The sequence below is a fragment of the Silurus meridionalis genome, chromosome 6 (genome assembly GCF_014805685.1).
Source record: "Silurus meridionalis isolate SWU-2019-XX chromosome 6, ASM1480568v1, whole genome shotgun sequence".
NCBI lineage: Eukaryota > Metazoa > Chordata > Actinopteri > Siluriformes > Siluridae > Silurus > Silurus meridionalis.
This window is the reverse complement of record NC_060889.1, coordinates 29,058,781-29,079,086: the sequence shown is the minus strand read 5'-3', so window position 1 is coordinate 29,079,086 and position 20,306 is coordinate 29,058,781. Positions and strand designations below refer to the sequence as shown.

The 20,306-nt window shown below is 37.8% G+C and overlaps 2 protein-coding genes across 3 annotated transcripts in view; one reads left to right on the top strand and one right to left on the bottom strand.

Moving 5' to 3' along the window:
- The window catches only part of LOC124387347 (obscurin-like), a 402,170-nt gene that overhangs the window by 332,672 nt on the left and 49,192 nt on the right, over window positions 1-20,306 (top strand). The window lies entirely within an intron of this gene.
- LOC124387360 (leukocyte immunoglobulin-like receptor subfamily B member 2) lies at window positions 1,064-14,487 on the bottom strand. Of its 2 annotated transcripts, XM_046851679.1 has the most exons (13): window positions 14,422-14,487; window positions 11,187-11,222; window positions 8,825-9,127; window positions 6,339-6,671; window positions 5,527-5,802; window positions 3,424-3,672; window positions 3,210-3,323; window positions 2,779-2,835; window positions 2,603-2,653; window positions 2,411-2,485; window positions 2,225-2,308; window positions 1,611-1,666; window positions 1,064-1,334 (listed from the first exon to the last, which is right to left on the bottom strand). In XM_046851679.1, the coding sequence occupies exons 1-13, from the start codon at window positions 14,459-14,461 to the stop codon at window positions 1,278-1,280; spliced, it is 1,731 nt and encodes a 576-aa protein (XP_046707635.1). In that variant the 5' UTR covers window positions 14,462-14,487; the 3' UTR covers window positions 1,064-1,277. The 2 variants fall into 2 exon arrangements, with proteins under 2 accessions (XP_046707635.1, XP_046707636.1); XM_046851680.1 differs by lacking the exon at window positions 3,210-3,323.

The window sequence follows — 20,306 nt, the reverse complement described above, 5'->3', positions numbered from 1 at the left end:
CGTCTCCAGGTTATGTATGTAACCCAAGTTCACTGAGGGAATGAGTGCACCACACAGTGAACAGATGCCATCTTGCAGCATACGACCTAATCATGGAGGGAGCTCTGGAATGGAGAATGGTCTCTACCACTTCGGAGAGGCCCCGGAGGCCTGACCCTCGAATCTGTGCCCCCTCACAACATCAATAGTTCTGGTCGGGGGTGGAACACCAGGTCAGAGAACCATGGTCTGCCTGGCCACCTTGGGTCACACGGAGGAAACGAACTTCATCCCAGTGAACTTCCTCCAGAAATCCCGGAAGCAGCATGACTAGGAGAATGGTGTACAGGCGCAGCCTTGGCCAATCCTGTTCCATGGCATCCAGCCCCAGAGGGCACGGCCAGCATCTCTTGGCAATTGATGTACCATAATAGATGGGGCTCTTTCACTCTCTCACTCATGACTGCTCCCCACCCCATGATGAATTCATTAGTCATAAGCATTACACAATGACCGGGGACTCCCAGCATGGGGCCTTGATATAGGAACTTGGGATATCTCCAAACATCTAAGGCACGTATGGCTCGCCACAGAACCTTGATCGTACAGAGGTGATTTCCCTTCCCTGAGAACCCTTAGGTCGAGAGCCACCACTAAAGGGGTCTCTTGTCCAGGCCACCTTCCTGACTGTTTGTAAAAAAGTAGAAGGGATTGACTACTACTGTATGAAGAACAATTCCATTCAAACAGCATCCTGAGCTCAGGATTGAACCAGGAACTCTGAGATTGCAACATGACCTGCTGCACCACCATCCACCCCCATAACCCCAGTCTCATTAATTATGCAACTCATCAAATTCAATACATCTCCAAATACATCTATATTTACTTAAAGAGAGAGAAAAATGTTTGTGGTGATGTTGCATTGGTGTGATGAGATAATTCAGGTTTTTAGATTCAGTCAAGTGGCACCTTCATAGAACTTCTTGAATTTGAACCTAATGTTCATAAACTTTTGAAAGTGATCAGAAAATAGTTTTGTAAGTACATAAATAAAAGTGAACAAAATGAACCTGAACATAAGTGACTCGATAAATGATTTTATTTCATGTATGAATTGCAATAGATACATAAATAGACCAACAAGGACAGTGATAAAAGTTAACCTTCATAAAAATATCCTGGATTTAAACAGATATCTGTTCATCCAAACATTTATAAATGTTATTTAGTCTTTCATTTTGTATAACTCCAGCCAAACATTGCTGCTGTACTGACCAGTTCATCTCATTCCACCATTATGGATAAAATGGTTCCCTGCTGCTCCTTTCTTTGACATACTGGAAGTCCAGATACTGTATAAGCAACCATACAGTTACAAACATAAACTCAATGTTTTTTAAGTGGCTATGACATAATCGACCAAGTAGAATGAGACAAGAAAAAATTGTGTAGATACCAAAATAAAATGTATGTTGGTTTTGTTCATCTGCATATGTAAACATAATCATTTTAATATTTTTGTAATTGTCTTTGTAACTGCCTTTTCTACAGAATGCACCTTTAAATATGTTTTTCACTTTATGGTGTGTGGATCGTCTTTAAAGCTTTATAAATGTGATGAGTTTTACCTTCATGTTCTGATGCAGTTCTGAGTAAACAGTATCATCACCCACACTGGTCTTTTCTACTCGGGAGCAAAAAAACAAAACATTAATTTACTGAAAATTACAGATCATCTACAGCACTGTTGAATTCTCAAGTCTGATTGGACAGGAGGTGTTTTAAGGCATATTTTGGTATTTTGTTGGTTTTATCTATACATATTAACTTGTTCACATGAACTTCCAAGAACATGAGTTTCCACTATGTTTATAACTTATGAAGATGCATTTTCCTATTAATGTAGAGAAAGGCAAAGAGAGGCCTAAACAATAACTGTTTATAGCTGCAATACTGAAAGTGAGAACAGGAAACAACTTGCTCTGTAAAATTTCCCACTGTGTAAATTCACTATAAGTAATAGAAAATAAATTACCAATGGTTCTATAATTAATTTACATTTAAAGTAGCTAATACTGTCTGTGATATAAGGAGATTAAAATCTCTACTTTACACTATTCTGTTGGTGACTTTTTTCTTTGTAGCAGCATCAAACAGAGTGTTTTATTACATCATTACATAAAACAATAACACTGTGCAGGTGATCAATAATACAGAATAAATGTTGTTTATTTATCTTTACCTTGTGCTCTCTTCTCTTTTTTCATGGGTTTTAGTCGAATCTCAGCGTAAGTCACATCATTCATGTCGAGTTCAGCATCAGCACCTGCAGCAGCAGAGAACAAAACCATCTCAATGATCTTCCGCAGTATAATACATGACTGAATGTGATTAATTTCTTACATGAAAATTTGCATTAAAACACTACCATTGTTCTTCTTTGCCTTCTTTTTCTTTATGACCTGTGCGTAAATGGCTTCACTGCTTCCAGATGCAGCTTCATCTGAACACAGTGCAGTGTGTTAATCACTACAAGATACTGCTTTACTTTACTACTACACTGTAAAGAGTAAATCAATACTTAATGCAGGAGAAAAAGTCTGAAATGAAATAAAGCTACCTGTTCCACTCGTATCTGCCTGATCCACAGCGGCATAAAGGTGTTCATTTCCTACAGAAATCAGAGCAAAATCTCTAAATATAATATCTGAAATGTTCATGAAGTTAAATTACAGTAACAGTAAGTATTTTAATGAACAGATGCAGAAATAATCAGTTACTGAGACAGAATCTGACCAGTCTGAAGTGGTTTGTGTCCTGACTGAGATTCCTGATTGGATTTCTGCTGTTTTTCTATAGAGAGAGAGAGAGAGAGAGAGAGAGAGAGAGAGAGAGAGAGATTATAGATCTAAAGAGGATGTGAATAACAAAACATTAAATTACTACAGTAAAATCTACAGTAAAATTTTAAAACAAATATAAAGATGCAATGAAATAAATATATAAATAAATAAATCATTATTATAACATTACAACTGCTTTTGGTGTTTATAATAATATACTTTAATAATTACATTTTTTTTACAGAATGTGGTGTTTACCGAATTACAGCAGACATTTCAATCTTTAGTTGGTGCAAGTATTTTTTCCCATTCAGCAAATAACCTTTAACTGTTTTTTTCATTTATATATGGCCATATAATCTTAGCTAAAGTGATTATTATTACCTTTCTTCATTTTGTTGTACCACAGCAGAATCATTAAAATCAGCAAAACAATGAACAAAAACACCAAAATTAGTCCCACAGCCCCTCCTACTGATCTACCACTGGGTCTAGAAACTAAGATGAAATAAACAAAAGGTAAAATCTCGTAAACAACACACTTATAAACTGCATTATTAAAACAACTGATTGAATAAAAATTAAATAAATTTCTCACGTCTGACTGAGATCCAGCTGTTCAGTGACGCTCCTCTCTCTGGGTATTTACAGTGGTAGAAACCTTCATCTGACTTTGAGACTTTATGGATGATCATCTCTCCTGTAGTCTGGTTCTGGACGACTGATCCATCTTTATAGAAATCAGCTCGGAGGTTTGATGGATTTGTGTTATGATATAAACAGCGTAGAGTCAGAGGATGTCCCTCAGTCACAGGATGAACAGAACTCTCCAGAATCACATCACCATCTAGAACAGAGAAAATCATATATACAATATAATAAAAGGAACATCTGGAAGTTTTTTGGCACAGTTTGCAAGTCCCGGATGGTATTGTTTGCTCTACACAGACATTTACTGTAGTGAAGATGCTCAGTGTTAGACAAGACTAGTACTAACATCTGATGTTGTGATTAGATGACAGGAAATGAAAGTGATCTGGAAGTATTTCACAAATAATGATGAAAATAAAGCAGACTGTAAACTGTGTTGTATGAAAATATCAAGAGGAGAAGCTGCAGCATCTTCTACAATACATGTAACTTAACAAAACACATTATGTTGTTTAAATCGAATGTTTAATAGAGTGTGTAAGGCGACACTACTGAGTGTGTAGAGCAGCATCAGTGAACAAGCATAAATGAAGGAGTGAAGAGTGTGTGCAGAGAAACAGTCCCAGATGCTCTTCCTTTCCACTCCATCATTGTCAGGGTACGGACCACGAGTCGGAAGCGGAAGTAGCTCTATCATTGTTTATTGAAGTTTATACAGCACAGAAACACCATTTAAAGAGCGTACAAACCGTAATGCTGGTTTAGTCCTTAAAGCCGGTATAATCCGATTGAGAAGTACAATCCACAAAATGGGTTTAATCCACGGAAAACAGGTACGATCCATAGAATAGAACGATCCACGGAACAGGTATAATCCATTGGAGAGGAAGTAGGAGTGGCAACCTGGTTGCTGGCAGTCAGGAACCAGGTCGTTTACCGTAGTCATCAAGTAGGTCCGACACTAGTGATGTCGGAACGGAGGCTTATATGAGGAAAGCCATAATGAGAGACACCTGTCTCCCGTTAATGCCTGGAGCGGCAGAATGAGGCAGCGTTACAGCTACCGAGGGGCGGCACCTGATGCCCCAAAACCACCCACACCAGGCGGGCCAGGGCACTCCGAAGAAGGCCCCGCCAACCGAGTCGAAGGAGGAGGCCTGGAACAGAGAAGAAATGACACCCTCGGGGGAGACCAGGGGCTGAGTGATGCCCTCGGCGAAGCTCAGGGGCTGACTGACGTCCTCGCCGAAGATCCAGGGCTGAGCGATGCCCACGGCGGAGTCCAGAGGCCGAGCGACGCTCATGGCAGAGTTCAGAGGCTCAACCCCCTGGGCGGAAAACAGAGGCGGAGAGACGCCCTCGCGGGGGTCAGCAGACGGGCCACGCCTTCAACGGAGTCCAGAGGAAGTAGGAGTGGCAACCAGTGAGGAATGCTGGCAGTCGGGAACCAGGCTGCTCACTGTAGTCATCAAGTAGGTCCGACATTAGTGATGTCGGAACGGAGGCTTATATGATGAAAGCCGTAACGAGAGACAGCTGTCTCTTGTTAATGCAGCGTGATAGCTACTGAGGGTGGCGCGGCAGGTGGATCCCTGACAATCATCTACATATTTACTTATGAATGAAGGTGAAACACACTGCACTTTGAATGTATTTTAAATGATGAAGCTCATTGATATAAAACAGGTTTCCACCTTGCACTCTACATTACAGACACAATTTAAATATCATAACATTAAACATAAATTAATTAGTGACAGTAATCACCAATAAACAATTAAATTATCAGTAATTAATGAATTACTGATAATTCAATAATTATTAATAATTAATGAATTTTATTATCATTATTAGCATGAGTATAAGTGAACTTGTAGTCAGTTTGTAAAACATAACTTACACACATCCATACTTAGAATTACACAATAATATTTATCGAGTAATGCGGAGAGAAAAAAAACAACAACTATTTCTTCTTGAACAGTTTGTTGATTTGTAAACTAATAAATACTGAACTTATAAACAGTAAACACACTACATGAAGACTCACCATGAACTGTGATGTTGACAGGATTACTGTTTTCTCCAGATTCAGACTCACACCAGTAAACTCCAGTGTAGGATGTGGAGAGGAAGCTGATGCTACATGTAGATCCTGTAACTGATCCCCACCATGAACAATCTAACATTCTCTTACTGTCTGTGTATCGTCTCACTGTCCATCCAGTAGAGTTACTCTGGTCCTCACAGCTCAGTGAGAGAGACTCATGAGTAAAGTGTTGAGTTCTGCTGGGACTGATGATCAGAGACACTGGAGGAGATTCATCTTAAACACAGAAGAAAAACAAATAAATATATGTGCAAATTGTAATGCATTTAGGAAAAAGTGTGTGTGTGTGTGTGTGTGTGTGTGTGTGTGTGTGTGTGTGTGTGTGTTTAGAATGTTGTATATTAATTTGATAATTAAAGCCACAGTTCACCACAGGAGACAAAACACAAACAGGTTTAACATGGAATAATCATCATTATTACAACAGCAAAAAGGCAAATGTTAAATATAAAGAAAAAAATTTTAACTGGTAAAAAACAGAAATGTTTTGCAATTGCTGTTAATGCATTAAATTGAGTGAAAAACAGATGGTATAAATACATACAGTGATTAAGGTGAAAATGGGAATAGATGCACATGATCAGAGATCACATTTCTCATCATTTGCTGTAAGGGGGAAAATGGACTCTTCACGTTTAGGGATCTTTAACTGGATTATAAATATTAATAAAGAAATGCTACATAAATATCTTCTTACTTTTATAAATTATAAACTTTATTTATCCGATACTATTTAAACATATCTTCCTCACCAGAGATCCATAGAGGCTGTGTATTGCTGTAATGTGTGTAAATGGCTGGTTCTCCTCTCTCTCCTCTACACACATAAACTCCTGTGTGATGAAGAGCAGAAGGACTGAGAGTGTAGGAGCCTCCAGATCCTCTGCTGCTGTCTGAGAGAAGCTCCACATATTTGACATAGTCAGTATTTTTTATTTGAGTTACACCATCTCTGTAGGGAACAACTGTGTACCAGCTGAATGTCCAGTCTGTAGAGGAGTCTGTAACCTCACAGCTTAGAGTCACTGAGTCTCCTTCAGTCAGCCAGTTCTGTGGAGATACACTCAGTACTGCCTGTGGTCTCTCTGCACAGATATCAGTAGACTTTTTTTAATTTAGTGATAGAATATATTAGAATGTATAATTGTGTCTAATGTTTTTACTAAAATAAACTCACAAACACATCCTACATCTTATAATTTATTTTTAATATTTAAAAAAGTGACTAGAATTGAATCAGAATCCAGAAATTAAGTGTGGTTTGTTATTACAGGCATTTCTGAATTTCCCTGTTTCCATACAGACATAAATATGATTATAAGAGATTATGAATGTGTGTATTTATTTTGGGGTGGTTTCTTTTTTTAAGACTATTTACAGTTTTTACCAATTGCTTACACACAAAATATTTTATTAATTATGTCACACGATTTTTGAAACCTCTCACTCAAAGTGCAAAACTCCATGCCAAATCTTCAAAACCATAAGCTATTTCTCAGCATTTGACTCAGTCTTCAATTGCATAAAACACTTTTTTAAAACACTACACACAATTCTCTACCTAAAACACAAAGAACTATTGCTTTTCTTTTCCAAACACAACCAATCAAAATGCTACACTTAGTCACCAGGTCACACAGACACATCTGCAAACACTAATTGCTTAATTGATCACTAACCAATCACTGCTTTACTTTACAGTAGTATAGCTAGGCCTATAAATAGGTCAAAGATCAGATTACCTGTTTTGAACAATGGATGATAACAATGAACAGAGAGCAAGAGCAGTAGGAGGAGTAGGAGGAGGAGGAAGGGGAAGGGGAAGAGGAAGAGGAAGAGGAAGAAGAGGATGAGGGCAAATAAGAGAAGGAAGGAGAGCCATCTCTGATGAGATTAGGGCAACACTTGTTGATCATGTAATCAACCATCTTCTGACCGTGAGAGAGGCTGGACTGAGAGTCCAGCCCAACTTGAGTCGTCCATAATTTGATCCTTCATAAATTAGAACAGGTATGCAACTATGTAATGACTATTTTAGCATTATAGTAATGTACTGTAAAATACGTATGACTGCATAGTATTGCATAAACATTTGTAACTCTAAGCCATCCATTTACAACTTTACAAGGTGCCATTTGAGAGAGGACCCCACTCAAAACGGGGTCCTCCATCACAATGCCACACTGGGTCCATACAACACCGGCCATATACTCACTTTTCTGGATACAGTTCACACAATGCTTGTCCCTGATCCAGATCAGGCACCTGTTAGGTTTGTGGTTATATGGGACAATGTTAGTTTTCACCGGCTTGTTCTGGTCCAAAACTGGGTTGCCACCCACCCACAATTTGTAGTTTTGTACCTTCCCTCATATTCACCTTTTCTAAATCCCATAGAGGAATTCTTCTCAGCCTGGCACAGGAAAATGGCGTATGATCGCCAACCCTTGGCCCGCATGCCACTTCTCCAGGCAATGAAGGACGCATGTGGGGACAGAGAGGTTGCCTCTGTTTAAGGTTGGATACGCCATGCTAGGAGATATGTTTGGCAAGAGAAAACGTAGCTTGTGATGTGGAAGAAGTATTGTGGCCAGACCCAGCTCGGAGAAGAGATGAAGCTTAGCACAGAGGACTGAACCCCCCACTCCCCCCTGCCAATTCCTCGACCGGGACCCCACACACAATTTACTGTATTTTACTGTAAAGAATATATTTTTGGTTTACATGTTTATTGTTTTGTTGTATGCTAATGTATTCAACAGTAATTTTTGGCCTAATACATATTTTCTGTTTCTACATTGCATTGCCGGTTCCGGTGTACTTGTTACTCCTCTCAGCAGATTACTTTTACTGTAGAACATTGTATTGAATTGTAGATATAAGCCTATGAAAGACCAAAGAGCTTTAGATTTAGTGTTTACATGGTATATCCAGAAATCTATTATTATGAAAGAGGTGTTTGCCATTTGATGCAAATGCTTCATTCTGTGTTTATGGCATTTTGAATGCAATGTTGAATTTTGAAGGAGATGTGAGCTATTTTGCATTTTGTGTGTGCAGTATTGAGAATTGTGTGTAGAGTTTTGAAAAAAGGAGACTTGGTTTTAAAACCATCTGTAAGCAATTGGTAAAAACTGTAAAACATTACAGAATAACATAGAATGCAATCATTATCAAATATGTGATATTCACATCCCTTCTAACATCACACCTTTTAGAAAATTAAATGATGCCATACCTCTTACTGTAATCTTTACCGGTTTACTGAACTCTGTGTAGTAGTAGTAGTTGTTGTAGTAGCTGGAATAGTGAAAATAGTTTCTTGAGCGTGCACGACACTGGTACACTATTTCTCCTGCATTATTGACTGTCACTTTAAATGAGTTTGCTTGTTTACTGTTCAGAAGCTGAAACCACTTGTAATTTTTGTAAAAGATAAACTCCCATGCAGTCGTCTCCTGCAGCTCACAGCTCAGAGTGATGGTGTCTCCAGTGTAGATGGAGCTCTGAGGAGTCACTCTGATAGTCGGTTTGGGTTTTGCTGTTGGTATGAAATCATAATGGTGTAATAGCTGATTTTCACTTTAGCAGTAGATTCATGTCAAAATATATTTAATTCAAAGTTTATTATGTTGTTACAAATGTTTGATAACCTTTTTAACCATTTTTTATCACTAGCCAGCTAGTTTATTAAGCTTATTCACACTTTGGTTAGTTTGAAGGATTTATAAGAATGTGTTTTCATTTAGGGATTCCCGGCTCAGGGTCCATTAGAACTGGACTTTAAAAAATGCACTGCATCCAGCCATTAGAATGCCTCAGTCAGCTTGCTTTACTTTTAAATCCCTGTTACTTTGTCCAAACACATACACAGCCATTAAATTTGCTTCGATCAAAATATGTGAAATATGTTCAGATCAATGTTGGTTTTGTGTCACCTGTTTTAATTAATACAACAATATACAGTGGAACCCCGTTGTACGAGCATAATTCGTTCTTGAAAATTGCTCGTAGGTCCATTTGCTTGTACGTTCGAACTGATTTTCCCCATAAGAATGATTGTAAAAGTGATTTAATCTGTTCCGAGATCTCATTCGATCGCTTATTTCTGCACTTAAAAAGTAATTGTAGCCTATTTTAACAAACAAATACACTGCAAATTACCGTATTGTATACATAATTTAACACTTACTGTCAGGGAGCTCCCTGATTCTTCTCCCGTGCGTGCCCCGCCCGCACGGAGCTGCTCCCCGGCTCACTAATCACACACCTGACTCTCGTTTAGCACTCATCACCCAACCATAAATAAATCCCTCATTCACCCTCACTCGCTGTCTGTTATAATCAATTGTTTGGCTGTACATGTCACGATTCTCCCGTGCTTGTGGTCAGCGGCGCGTCTCCTTTGGATATTACACAGACTGCTTCTCATCCAGTTCTGGACTAGTGGACCGCGCTACCACCGCGCACCACTGGATTACTTCCCAGTTACTGCGAGTACGCGTTTTTGCAAAATAAACTTTGTTTGCTTCGGCTTCCGCCTCTGTTTCTCGCATAACACTTACTCATGTGGTAGTGGGTGATTGTGAGTGTAAGACGCACATCATGCTCGTAACCTCCTCGGTTTCCATGGTATTTCTATTTACTTTCGTTTTCACAACACAATCACTGATTTACTTGGGAGACATTTTTCAAGATTTCTAAATAAAAATTTCTAAATAAAAATATAAAACTAAAAAAAGTTAAGTTTTTGCTGCCCTGAACAACGAGAGTGACCGAGTGATACGTCATTAACTAAGAGACTGATGCAAACCCTTCGCCGAAAACGTGGAACTGGCAGCATGGGTTTGCTCGTGCCTTCGAAATTTGCTCGTAAAACAGGGTAAAATTTTGCGAGCAAGTTTGCTTGTATCTCCGTTTGCTCGTACTATAGGTTGCTCGTACAACGGGGTGTTACTGTACAGTAATATTACATCACACTGTTTCACCTTTTTTATGTTAATATAAGAGCAATTTATAAGCAAGTAAATAAGAGTTGTAATATATCAATATTGAAACTTTTTTAATGTCTAATAAAAAGAAAATTCAAGTGTTGTTAGTAATAAAATGTGAAAAGAGTGACCATTATTAAATATTAAAATAATTAACTGAATGCTAATCAATAATATACCGTAATTTCTGGAATATAAAGCGCACCCATATATAAGCCGCACCCTCTGAATTTGACAAAGATGTTTTATTTTAAACATAAATAAGCCGCACCTGTCTATAAGCCTACATTGAAACTAATAAACTTTACACAGGCTTTAACGAAAGACAGTGTCTGTTACAAACGGGTGAAATTGGGCGCTTCGGTTAGGAGCATAGCGGTATTTTGAAAATTTCATTGGTCTAATGATACAGGGTTCAGTTTTTTGGCTTAAAGTTGGTGAAAACGGGAAAAACCCAGGAAAAATTCATAAATAAGCCGCTTCGTTGTTTAAGCCGCAAGGTTCAAAACGTGGCAAAAAAGTAGTGGCTTATAGTCTGAAAAATACGGTACTCACAAAATCTATTCTACACCACCTTCTCAGCTCAATAGTAATAAATAAATAAATCACCTTGAGTGTGAGCCACTGATGCATGTGAAACCAACACTGCAAATGGGAACAGAAACAGAAAACATGATGTAAATATGAAAATCATTTAGTTTAATGGAACGAACACATACATCAGAATCACAAGATTTATTTGTATACAGAAAATCTAAACTACCATCTGTTGCAAGGAAACATGTAATTATTTTGCTCATAAATGTCTTTATTTGTTTCATTCTAAATAATTTCATTATAAGTAATCAGATATGCAGCAACTGTGATTATTAGTATTATCTTACAGCCAGCATATAAAATGAGATGCTGCACTGTAACATTCAGCACATATCACTTAATCACACAATAAACTCATTATTCAGACTGCAGATGAACAACTTTATACCTCACCACTCACTGTAATGAAAACATTTATTCACAGAGCATGGTTTCTATAATTGTAACGTGATAGTGGTGGTATTAAGAGGTGGATTAAGTCGGGTAAATCCCCACTGAATGCCCAGGTACCAAATGCTTTAATGATTAACTGACTGACAGAGCAGAGGTGTGTGTTAAGGCCTCATCACTTCCTCTGTCACTGTCAAAACAAACTATCAAGAAAAATAAAGTTAACATCTTTAACTTCTCTTTTAATGCATTCAGTCAATGTTTCCACTCTTCCTTCCTCTTTCCAATTTCCAATCTTTAACGCTTCTTGTTTCTTTCCATCACACACAAGAGAGAGAAAAAGTACAATAATAGTTTATGGTCATTGATGTGTTTTTTTTTTTTTGCCCCACATTAAATGATAATCTGAATTAGCAAATGGACTTTGATATCTAGAGGGAAACTGAAGGGGATATAAGGAGAACTAAATATAATTTACAAAGACAGAAATCCGAGCTCAAGCTTAAGTCTAATTAATTATGTCCAGTGTTCAGTGTTTACAGCCTAACCTGTTCAACTCCTGATTATAAATGTAATTTCTGACAGAATTGTGTGCTTTGTGCAGATTAATAATATAATTTAGAGTTACTGGGGTAATGATCTGAGGATAACTATTTAAATTACATAGATCCTCCTTATTGCTAATATAAAAGTTATGAAAACATGATCTGCAATGTGATTCCATTGACATTAAAGAGGAGAAAACATGAAGATGATGCATATGAGAGATTAGGCCGACACACTGATCCACCTCACATCTCTACTGGACACAGTTCAGGCCTGTTCACATTAGATTAGTTTTACATGGGAAGATGATTTAATGTCATTATAATAGGATCCTCTCTGGAATTCTATTTTAATATGTAACCAGTTATTACATCAATCTAGTTAATAGTTGGGAAATTAAAACTTGATGAAACAATGATTTATAGTCTCGCTTAAATTCTGTCTAAATTAGTGTTATTTTTGTAATATGTTTAATGCACTTCAAAAATAATAGGGGTCTATGAACTACTGAATTGCTGCAGGTTCTAATAATTGTCACCATTGTTCACTTCAAATGCAACAACCCAGGATACAGTTCAGGATCTCAAACATCAGAATGTGGAAAAGAAATGTCATTTGGAAGACACTGTGGGAGGGGTTGGTGGGGTCCTTTACAATACTGGGGGCTTTGCTGGAGCATTGTGCAAGGAAAATGGTCAGGATGGTGGCAGGACACTGATGTTCTTAGCAGCTCTATTCGCTGTTCACTTTTTTCATTGATAGAGGTCCTATAGCCATCACTGAAGCAGCTCAGTCAGCTTCAAAATAATGTGATGAGAATGGGTGGAGAATTTCCTTCTCAGCTGATGCAGGAAATTAATGTGCCGCTTGGACTTCTTAGACAGTGCTGCAGTGTTAGTGGTCCAGGTGAGATCTTTTGTGATGTGCACCCATACAAATTTGGTGCTGCAAACTCTCTATACAGTCAGTGTGGGATTGACAAAAAGTCCAACGCAACCTATGTTTTCCCTCACTTTAGTTGTTTGAACCACATCAATTAACCAGTTGTGCCACTTCCTGTCTGTGTGGTGTTTCATTGTTATTACTAACGTGTTATGTAACATGTTGTTACATTGTTGTTACTAATGAGACCTTCCACAGTAATGTGATCTGCAAACTTGATTTGCATGGATGGAGGTTTGCACGTTTATACGTATATCACATTTGCACATGATATATTTTGGGGACCTTTTTGTTAAGTTGGTAATACATAATGATTATAAGAAAGATTGGTGTGTAGAAACTCCCATTTTAAATAAGCATTCTTACATTAAAGGTTTTTATGGGATTTTATTTCATGCCTCTGCATATGCCACATTTACATCTTTTTTCACACACAGGTTTGTGGAACCTCCTCATGTAGGGAGCAGCAGTGAGCAATGGTGTGGTCTCACTGTTTGACTTCCAGTAAACAAAAGCCTTATAACTTCTTACTTGTACTAACAGGGTTATAGTTACATGCACTACTGATTTCCAAAAGACACAGGCAATCATAGACATTTTGCACTGGAATTTCCTTGTGTTTTTCTGCACACAGTTTGAGGACAAGGAGATGAAAATAAAAGCCATAAAAACTTGTTAAAACTGCATCTGTCTGTACAACTTCATTTATTTGTATATAATTTTCTACAATACTTAAAACAGTGCAGTACAAAATACATAATTCTCTATGAGTATGCCTCTTTTTTAGTCACTGACCACCATTATCATTACAGAAAACCAGAAATGTACATTAATACAGATGTTTAACCTTGTGTTACGGAGAGACCAGGTGTCAGAAACCAACCACAGACCATAAAAGAACCAAACAATGGAAACAAAGGTACTAAGGCCTTTTGGCAGTATGAGTATTTAATGCAATATTTTATTTTGTTAAAGTCTAACTGTGCAAATAAATGTTTATCAGTCTCACCACAGCACCAGAAATACAAGTCATTACTTTAACATTTAGTGAAAGGACAAACACCATCCAGTCAATTTATTTTATCAGCACAAAAAAATCAGGATAGGTATCACTGAGAACAGGACACAGAAGATCAGGTAGAAATTCAAACAATACAGACTCATTTATCATTTAGATTATGTCAATCTCATAGTTCCTGAGAGTAGATACTAATTAAAATGGACCCTTCTCATAACAGATATTCATGATGAAGTAAACAATGTCCTAATTGCACAATAAACCCACCAATCAGGACATTCAGACTGAAGATGCACAACTTTATACCCCACCACTCACTTTACTGAAGACACAAAGAGAACATTTACTCACAGAACATCACAGCGAGTGGACCGAGTTCCATCCTGTACATCTATTAACTGACTGAATAGCAGAGCAGTGGTGGGTGTTAAAGCTTTACCACTTCCTCTGTACTCACAGAGTGACACACACACACACACACACACACACACACACACACACACACACAAGTTTCTGTTCCTGTTTTAACTCTTATATACTACATACAATTTGACCTGTTTTGACATTTGAGAGCAATAAAAATACCCAAAATGTCATTCTTTTAGTCTATAATTTGAGGACAATTTTTTCTAAAGTGACCCAAAATATGGAAAAAATAATATATTTTAAAATTATACCTTTTTTATTACTGAATTCATCCTGCCTAAGTGAGATGATAAGAAGGAACAAAAGACTTGCATTGTTGGCCACAAGGGATATGAGCTGTTAACAGGAAGAGGCTGAGGGCTCACGCACAATTTGCTCCGCTGCCTCACATTCAGGACTGAAACACCTCTATTTGCTTCACTGAGAAATGTCTGAACCCAGCAGTACCAGATAGAATTCTTCTTGAGTTCTTTTACCCACCCTCACCCTCAGCACTGGAGCCCCCCAGGGATGTGAATTGAGACCCTTGTTGCAGTCTTTCTACACCTACGACTGTATGGCCAATTTTAACACAACAATCATTGTCAAGTCTGCTTACACTGGTGTGGTGTACCTGATCTCCAGTAATGACAAGAAGGCCTACTTGGGATAGATAAACTGCCTGTAGCATTGGTTTTCAGGAAAACAATCTTAAGGCAAAAGAGTTTGTTGTGAACTTCAGCACAAAGCAGGTGAAAAGCTACCACCGATACAACATCTGGGGCTTGGGTTTTCATTTCTAACGTTGGTAATTCGGCTATCATCCCGAACATCCCTGAGAATTGCGTAGTGAAACTGGTAAACTAGCCAAAATTGCCCCCGGTCGCGCTTCACATTTTCCAGGCCCAAGGGAGAGCCTCCCCAGACAGGAGAGAGGTGAGGAACGTGATCTTGGCTCGTTGGTGGGGAATTGGGATGACTGTACCTATATGTATCCGCTGACGCTCCATAGGAATCCGCTCCACTCTGCGAGCCGGGAATTCCATCAGGCTCTCGGAGGTGCGCGGCGGTGCATGAACCGTGAGGAGCCGCGGGGGGCTTCCGGTTGAAATCCGAAGCGAAATCGGGCTGCTGATCCATCACGGTAGAGCAATTCATCCTTTTGCTGTTTCAGTCGGATCTTCTGTCTGGGTAGTGCCCACACATAGGAAGCAGAAGTAACTCAATCATAGTTTATTGACATACATTACATTAACACAAGTCCGGGAGAGTTACCAACCCGTGACGCAGGGATAATCCTGAAAGCGGGTATAATCCTAAGAGTGTGTATAATCCGAAAAAAGCGAGTACACTCCGTACAGCAAGTACAATCCGTGATTCAGGTATAATCCATAACGTGAGTATAATCCTGCGACTGGGAGCAAGAAGCATCAACCAGAGGGCAATGTCGGCGGTCTGCGATCTGGTTGATCATTCGGCATGACAAAGTATATCCGACAGCAAGTGAGGTCGGACAGGAACTTATATAGGGGAATGGTAATGTGGAACAGGTGTCTGCGATTAGCGTCGGGAGCGGCTGGGAGAGAGGCGTGGCAGGAGGATCCCTGACAATATACTGCATTCATAATTCTATTCTTACTAATGCTGCACTATTCTATTTCTTTCTTCCTCATATTATGTTGACAGTTCTTTTTTCCTATATTAAATATTTTATTCCTTATCATTTTTCCTTTTACATTTTATTTATGTAACCAATTCATCATAAAAACCATTTTACTGCATGTCATTCCATTTATGGTTATGTAACAAATGAAATTTGTTATTGAATTGCCTGCTTTGCTGGGGACATCATTCCCTCACAGTCCTGCTGAGGTTGTCACTCTACCTCAATGTCCTGTTGAGTTTAAAAAGGATTGGTTATGATGGGGGGTGTAGGGTAGTGTATGCAAGAGTATTAAAAATACATAATCATACATTATTACCACAAACTGGTCTTTGCTCTCAGGCCTCTATTAATAATATTGATGAGAAATGTTTTTTTTGTTTCTACAGGTAAAGTGTTTTGTTTCTTCAGGTGCAAGGTAAAAAGTGTTGTGTGCTAGAACATGAATTAGTGAGTTGCTTCATATCCAGAGAGTGAATATGGTTTCAGTTGCAGGATTTGAGAATGAAAATGTGCAGTGGAATAGTTTCCAGTGTAGGTTGTATTTTCTGTAAATGTGACTGCAGTCAGAGCGGTTGGTGAGAAGCTCAGTGTTACTGGAGTTAAAGGAAGTTAAGCTTTGCATGAATGCAACATAAAAACAAGTTCATTGACTGTTATCTGAAATATAGTCTGGAACTAATAGTGTTTTGTGTCATCTTAGTATCAGTTCTACCACTACAGTATTTATACTGCTGTACTTCCCTCTATTTCTTTATCAGTTTTGCTTCAGTTTAATTACTAGGAATAGACTTCCAAACTTAGATTGACACTGTTGTTAGTTTCATTTGACTTTTCAGATGTATAAGGTTAAATTATATTTGTCTAAGGAGAATTGTGCATTAATTTAGATGTTTTTTGTTTTGTTGTTTTTTTAATAAATGCATCATGAATCATTATCAATTCACTGAATTATTTAAACTGATAGCAATAATTTATATTCATATGAAGTACAAGTCATACAGATACTTTTTTTTTAATATCAGCATTTTTACTATTTTATATTTTTATATAAAGATGTACTTGTGCCAGAAAAAAAAAAAAAAACAGGTCATTGTCTACTTCTATTGCTATTGAATTATGTATTAATCACATTCTACTGCAATACTGTCTATTCTATTTTTGTCTATTGTCTCTTGACACCTGCTGCAACAATCGAAATTACTACATTTTCTCCATTAAAAGCAGAATAAAAGCAAAATCCTTCATCATTATTCATTGTTAGTGGAGGATCACAGTACAGTGAAGTTCATGTGTAAATGAGGAATCAAACAGAAGTGTTATATCTAATGTAATACTGAAAATGCTGGAAAAAAAACTGGCAGTGATTCAGACAATCAAAAGCACCTTATAATATGAAATACAGTGTTTAGTGTTAATCCTCATCGCTGCATTTCTTCCCAGTCTTGCAGGGGAATTGAATCAGTAATTTTAGGGTTGTGTTAATTAGCTTGCATGTAAATCAGAGTTGTATTGGACATTTACACAGTCTACAAAATTGTGGAGAATTTTGGTAGGTGCCTATATATAAGAACACATTTTGTGTGTTTCAGAGTTAAAGAAGGAGATCCACCTGTTAACTTTGAACTTTTACATATACTGGAATTAGATTTTTATTAAAAGATTCTTAAAAATACGTTTGATATTTTGAGTCTGCTTACACTGTACAGTTTACACACCTAAATGCTGCTGAATCTAAAACGGAGATAATTTACTTGTAATTATGTAATATTTTATATATATTTCAATGGTGGGCCGTCAGGGCCAGCAAAGACTTCTCTGCTGGCCTAAACACTATCAGAAGCACTGACCTACATTTACAACCTAAATTCTAATATTTGTTTAATGAAATTGTATTAATTTATTCCCAACAGTATATTTTCTTAATTTCTGAGAGTTTATCTTGGTTGCACTGCTTCTAGAATGTGTATGTTGATGTTTTTTTGTCCAATTAAATTTAAGCTTCTATGTGCTGCCATATCAATCTAATCAAAGTCAGTACTGCTGGCCTTTTTACCTTAGTCTTTATTAGCAATGGGTCTGTTTCTTTAACCAATCAGATTAAAAATTCGTCTCACAGGGTAGCTAGCTGGCCCAGAATATCATCAGCATTTTTCCGTCCTCTGATTGGTTGGTCAGAGGGAAACTGTTACAGCCAAGTTAGACTGGCAAAACACATCTGTAGCGCTTTGCACACAAGAATACATCTGAGTTAGACTTTTATATGCCTGTGGAGAAAGATAAATTGATTTGGTCTCGAACATACTTAAAAATACTTTCTTTCGGCTTTTCCTATCAGGGGTCGCCACAGCGGATCATCTGCATGTTTGATTTGCCACATGTTTTTACGCTGGATGCTTTTCCTAATGCAACCCTCCCCATTTATCCGGGCTTGGGACCGGCAATAAGAGTGTCTGGGGTTGGTTCCCTGATCACGGATCGAACCCAGGCCGCAGCGGTGAGAGCGCTGCATCCTAATCACTAGACCACCAGGGGACCCTGAACATACTTAAAATACATTTTAAATAAAAGATATACATTTTGAGGAGGTTGGCCAATGCAGAAGCTAGCTAGCTTGTCTCAGACTGGGTTTGTTTTCCACTTCCAGACCAGTGAATACGAGCGGTACACTGGCTTACAGCCTCTGAGGAGCGCTGCACACTATGAGTCTGCATCTCTGGTGAGTAGGTTGTATTTTATTTACATTTTTATGTTTTTGTCATGTTATTAGAAAAAAAAATGATTCTGAACTGCTCTAGATGATGTAGGTGGCACAGTTGCGGTTGTAGTGTAGAGGTTTGGAGTCTTAACTGCCAAATGACCAAATGCACGGCCCACCACACCAATTTTTTTACAGATATTGGTAACACATGCAAACCATAGTGAAACCGTAGATGTCCAAAAATAAAGTTATGTGTAATAATTTGGAATGACACAGGGAAAAAGTATTGAACATGTGAAGAAAGGGAGGTGAGATAATTTATACTTAAAGAAATCAAATGCAAATGCAAAAATAATATCTACTGGTTCAGTCCCAACTAATGGCCTATAAAGGTGTCCTATTACCAAGGTGTGACACCAGAAACGTCTCATGATGGATAAAAGCAAAGAACTCTCTCAAGAACTTTTCAACCCTATTGTTGCAAAACATACTGATTGCATTGGTTACAGAAGGATTTCTAAACTTCTGAATGTTCCACTGAGCGCTTGAACCTCTGACCTTCTGATCAATAACCCAGTGCCTTAACATCTGAGCTACTTTTCCACCCCAAAATATTTATTTTAATAAATCTGAAGTTAGGGGGAAAAAACAAGTCATGAGAAACAAAAACAGGTATCTAAAAAGACAAAAAAAGGGAAAAATAAAATCTTAACAAATTACTAAATACTCAATACAAAATCTTGTCACAACATTTTTAAATAGAGCATACAGAGTTTACTACACTTATAAACAAGCGTGCCAAGCTAAAAAGCATATATAGACAAAGTAACAAAAATATCCAGGGTTAAAGAAAAACATAAATGAGGATCTAACCCAGACAAACTGAAAGATTAATTTAAGAATCTGGGAAAGAAATTGCAGTTTAGGAAAGGAACAAATAACCAAAACAGTGACATCTGATGGGCAAAAAGGACGACAAGGACAGAAACATAGCAGAAGCCTCTTTTGCAGTTCTCACGATTCAGTGAAGGCATCCTGAAGAGGGAGCCAATTGGTGGCATGGTGGATCATTAGACTCTTCTTGATATGACATAATAAACTTTTGCGAATCAGTGAATGGTCAATGTATGAGGCTCTAAAAACAGCTACAAGGTTATGGCATAATCCATGCTTAGATTCAAAGGTTTTTTTCAGCTCTCTGTAGATTCTTCAGAGTTGACACATGGTTCACTGCAGAGAACAAACATATGGAAACATATGGTTTCACACAGTCACATTAAATAGGTCCTGTAAAATCTGCAAATGCTGGGGGTCTGAAAAAGACTAATTAATGGAATTGACTGACTAGACTTGCTAAATGTTTTTTGTTGGTGTAAAGAACTTTCAATGTGTTACATTTGTGTTTAGTTTTTTTGTGTGACGCTTCGGTTATTATTATAAATATCTGCGATCTGGCTACCATTATAC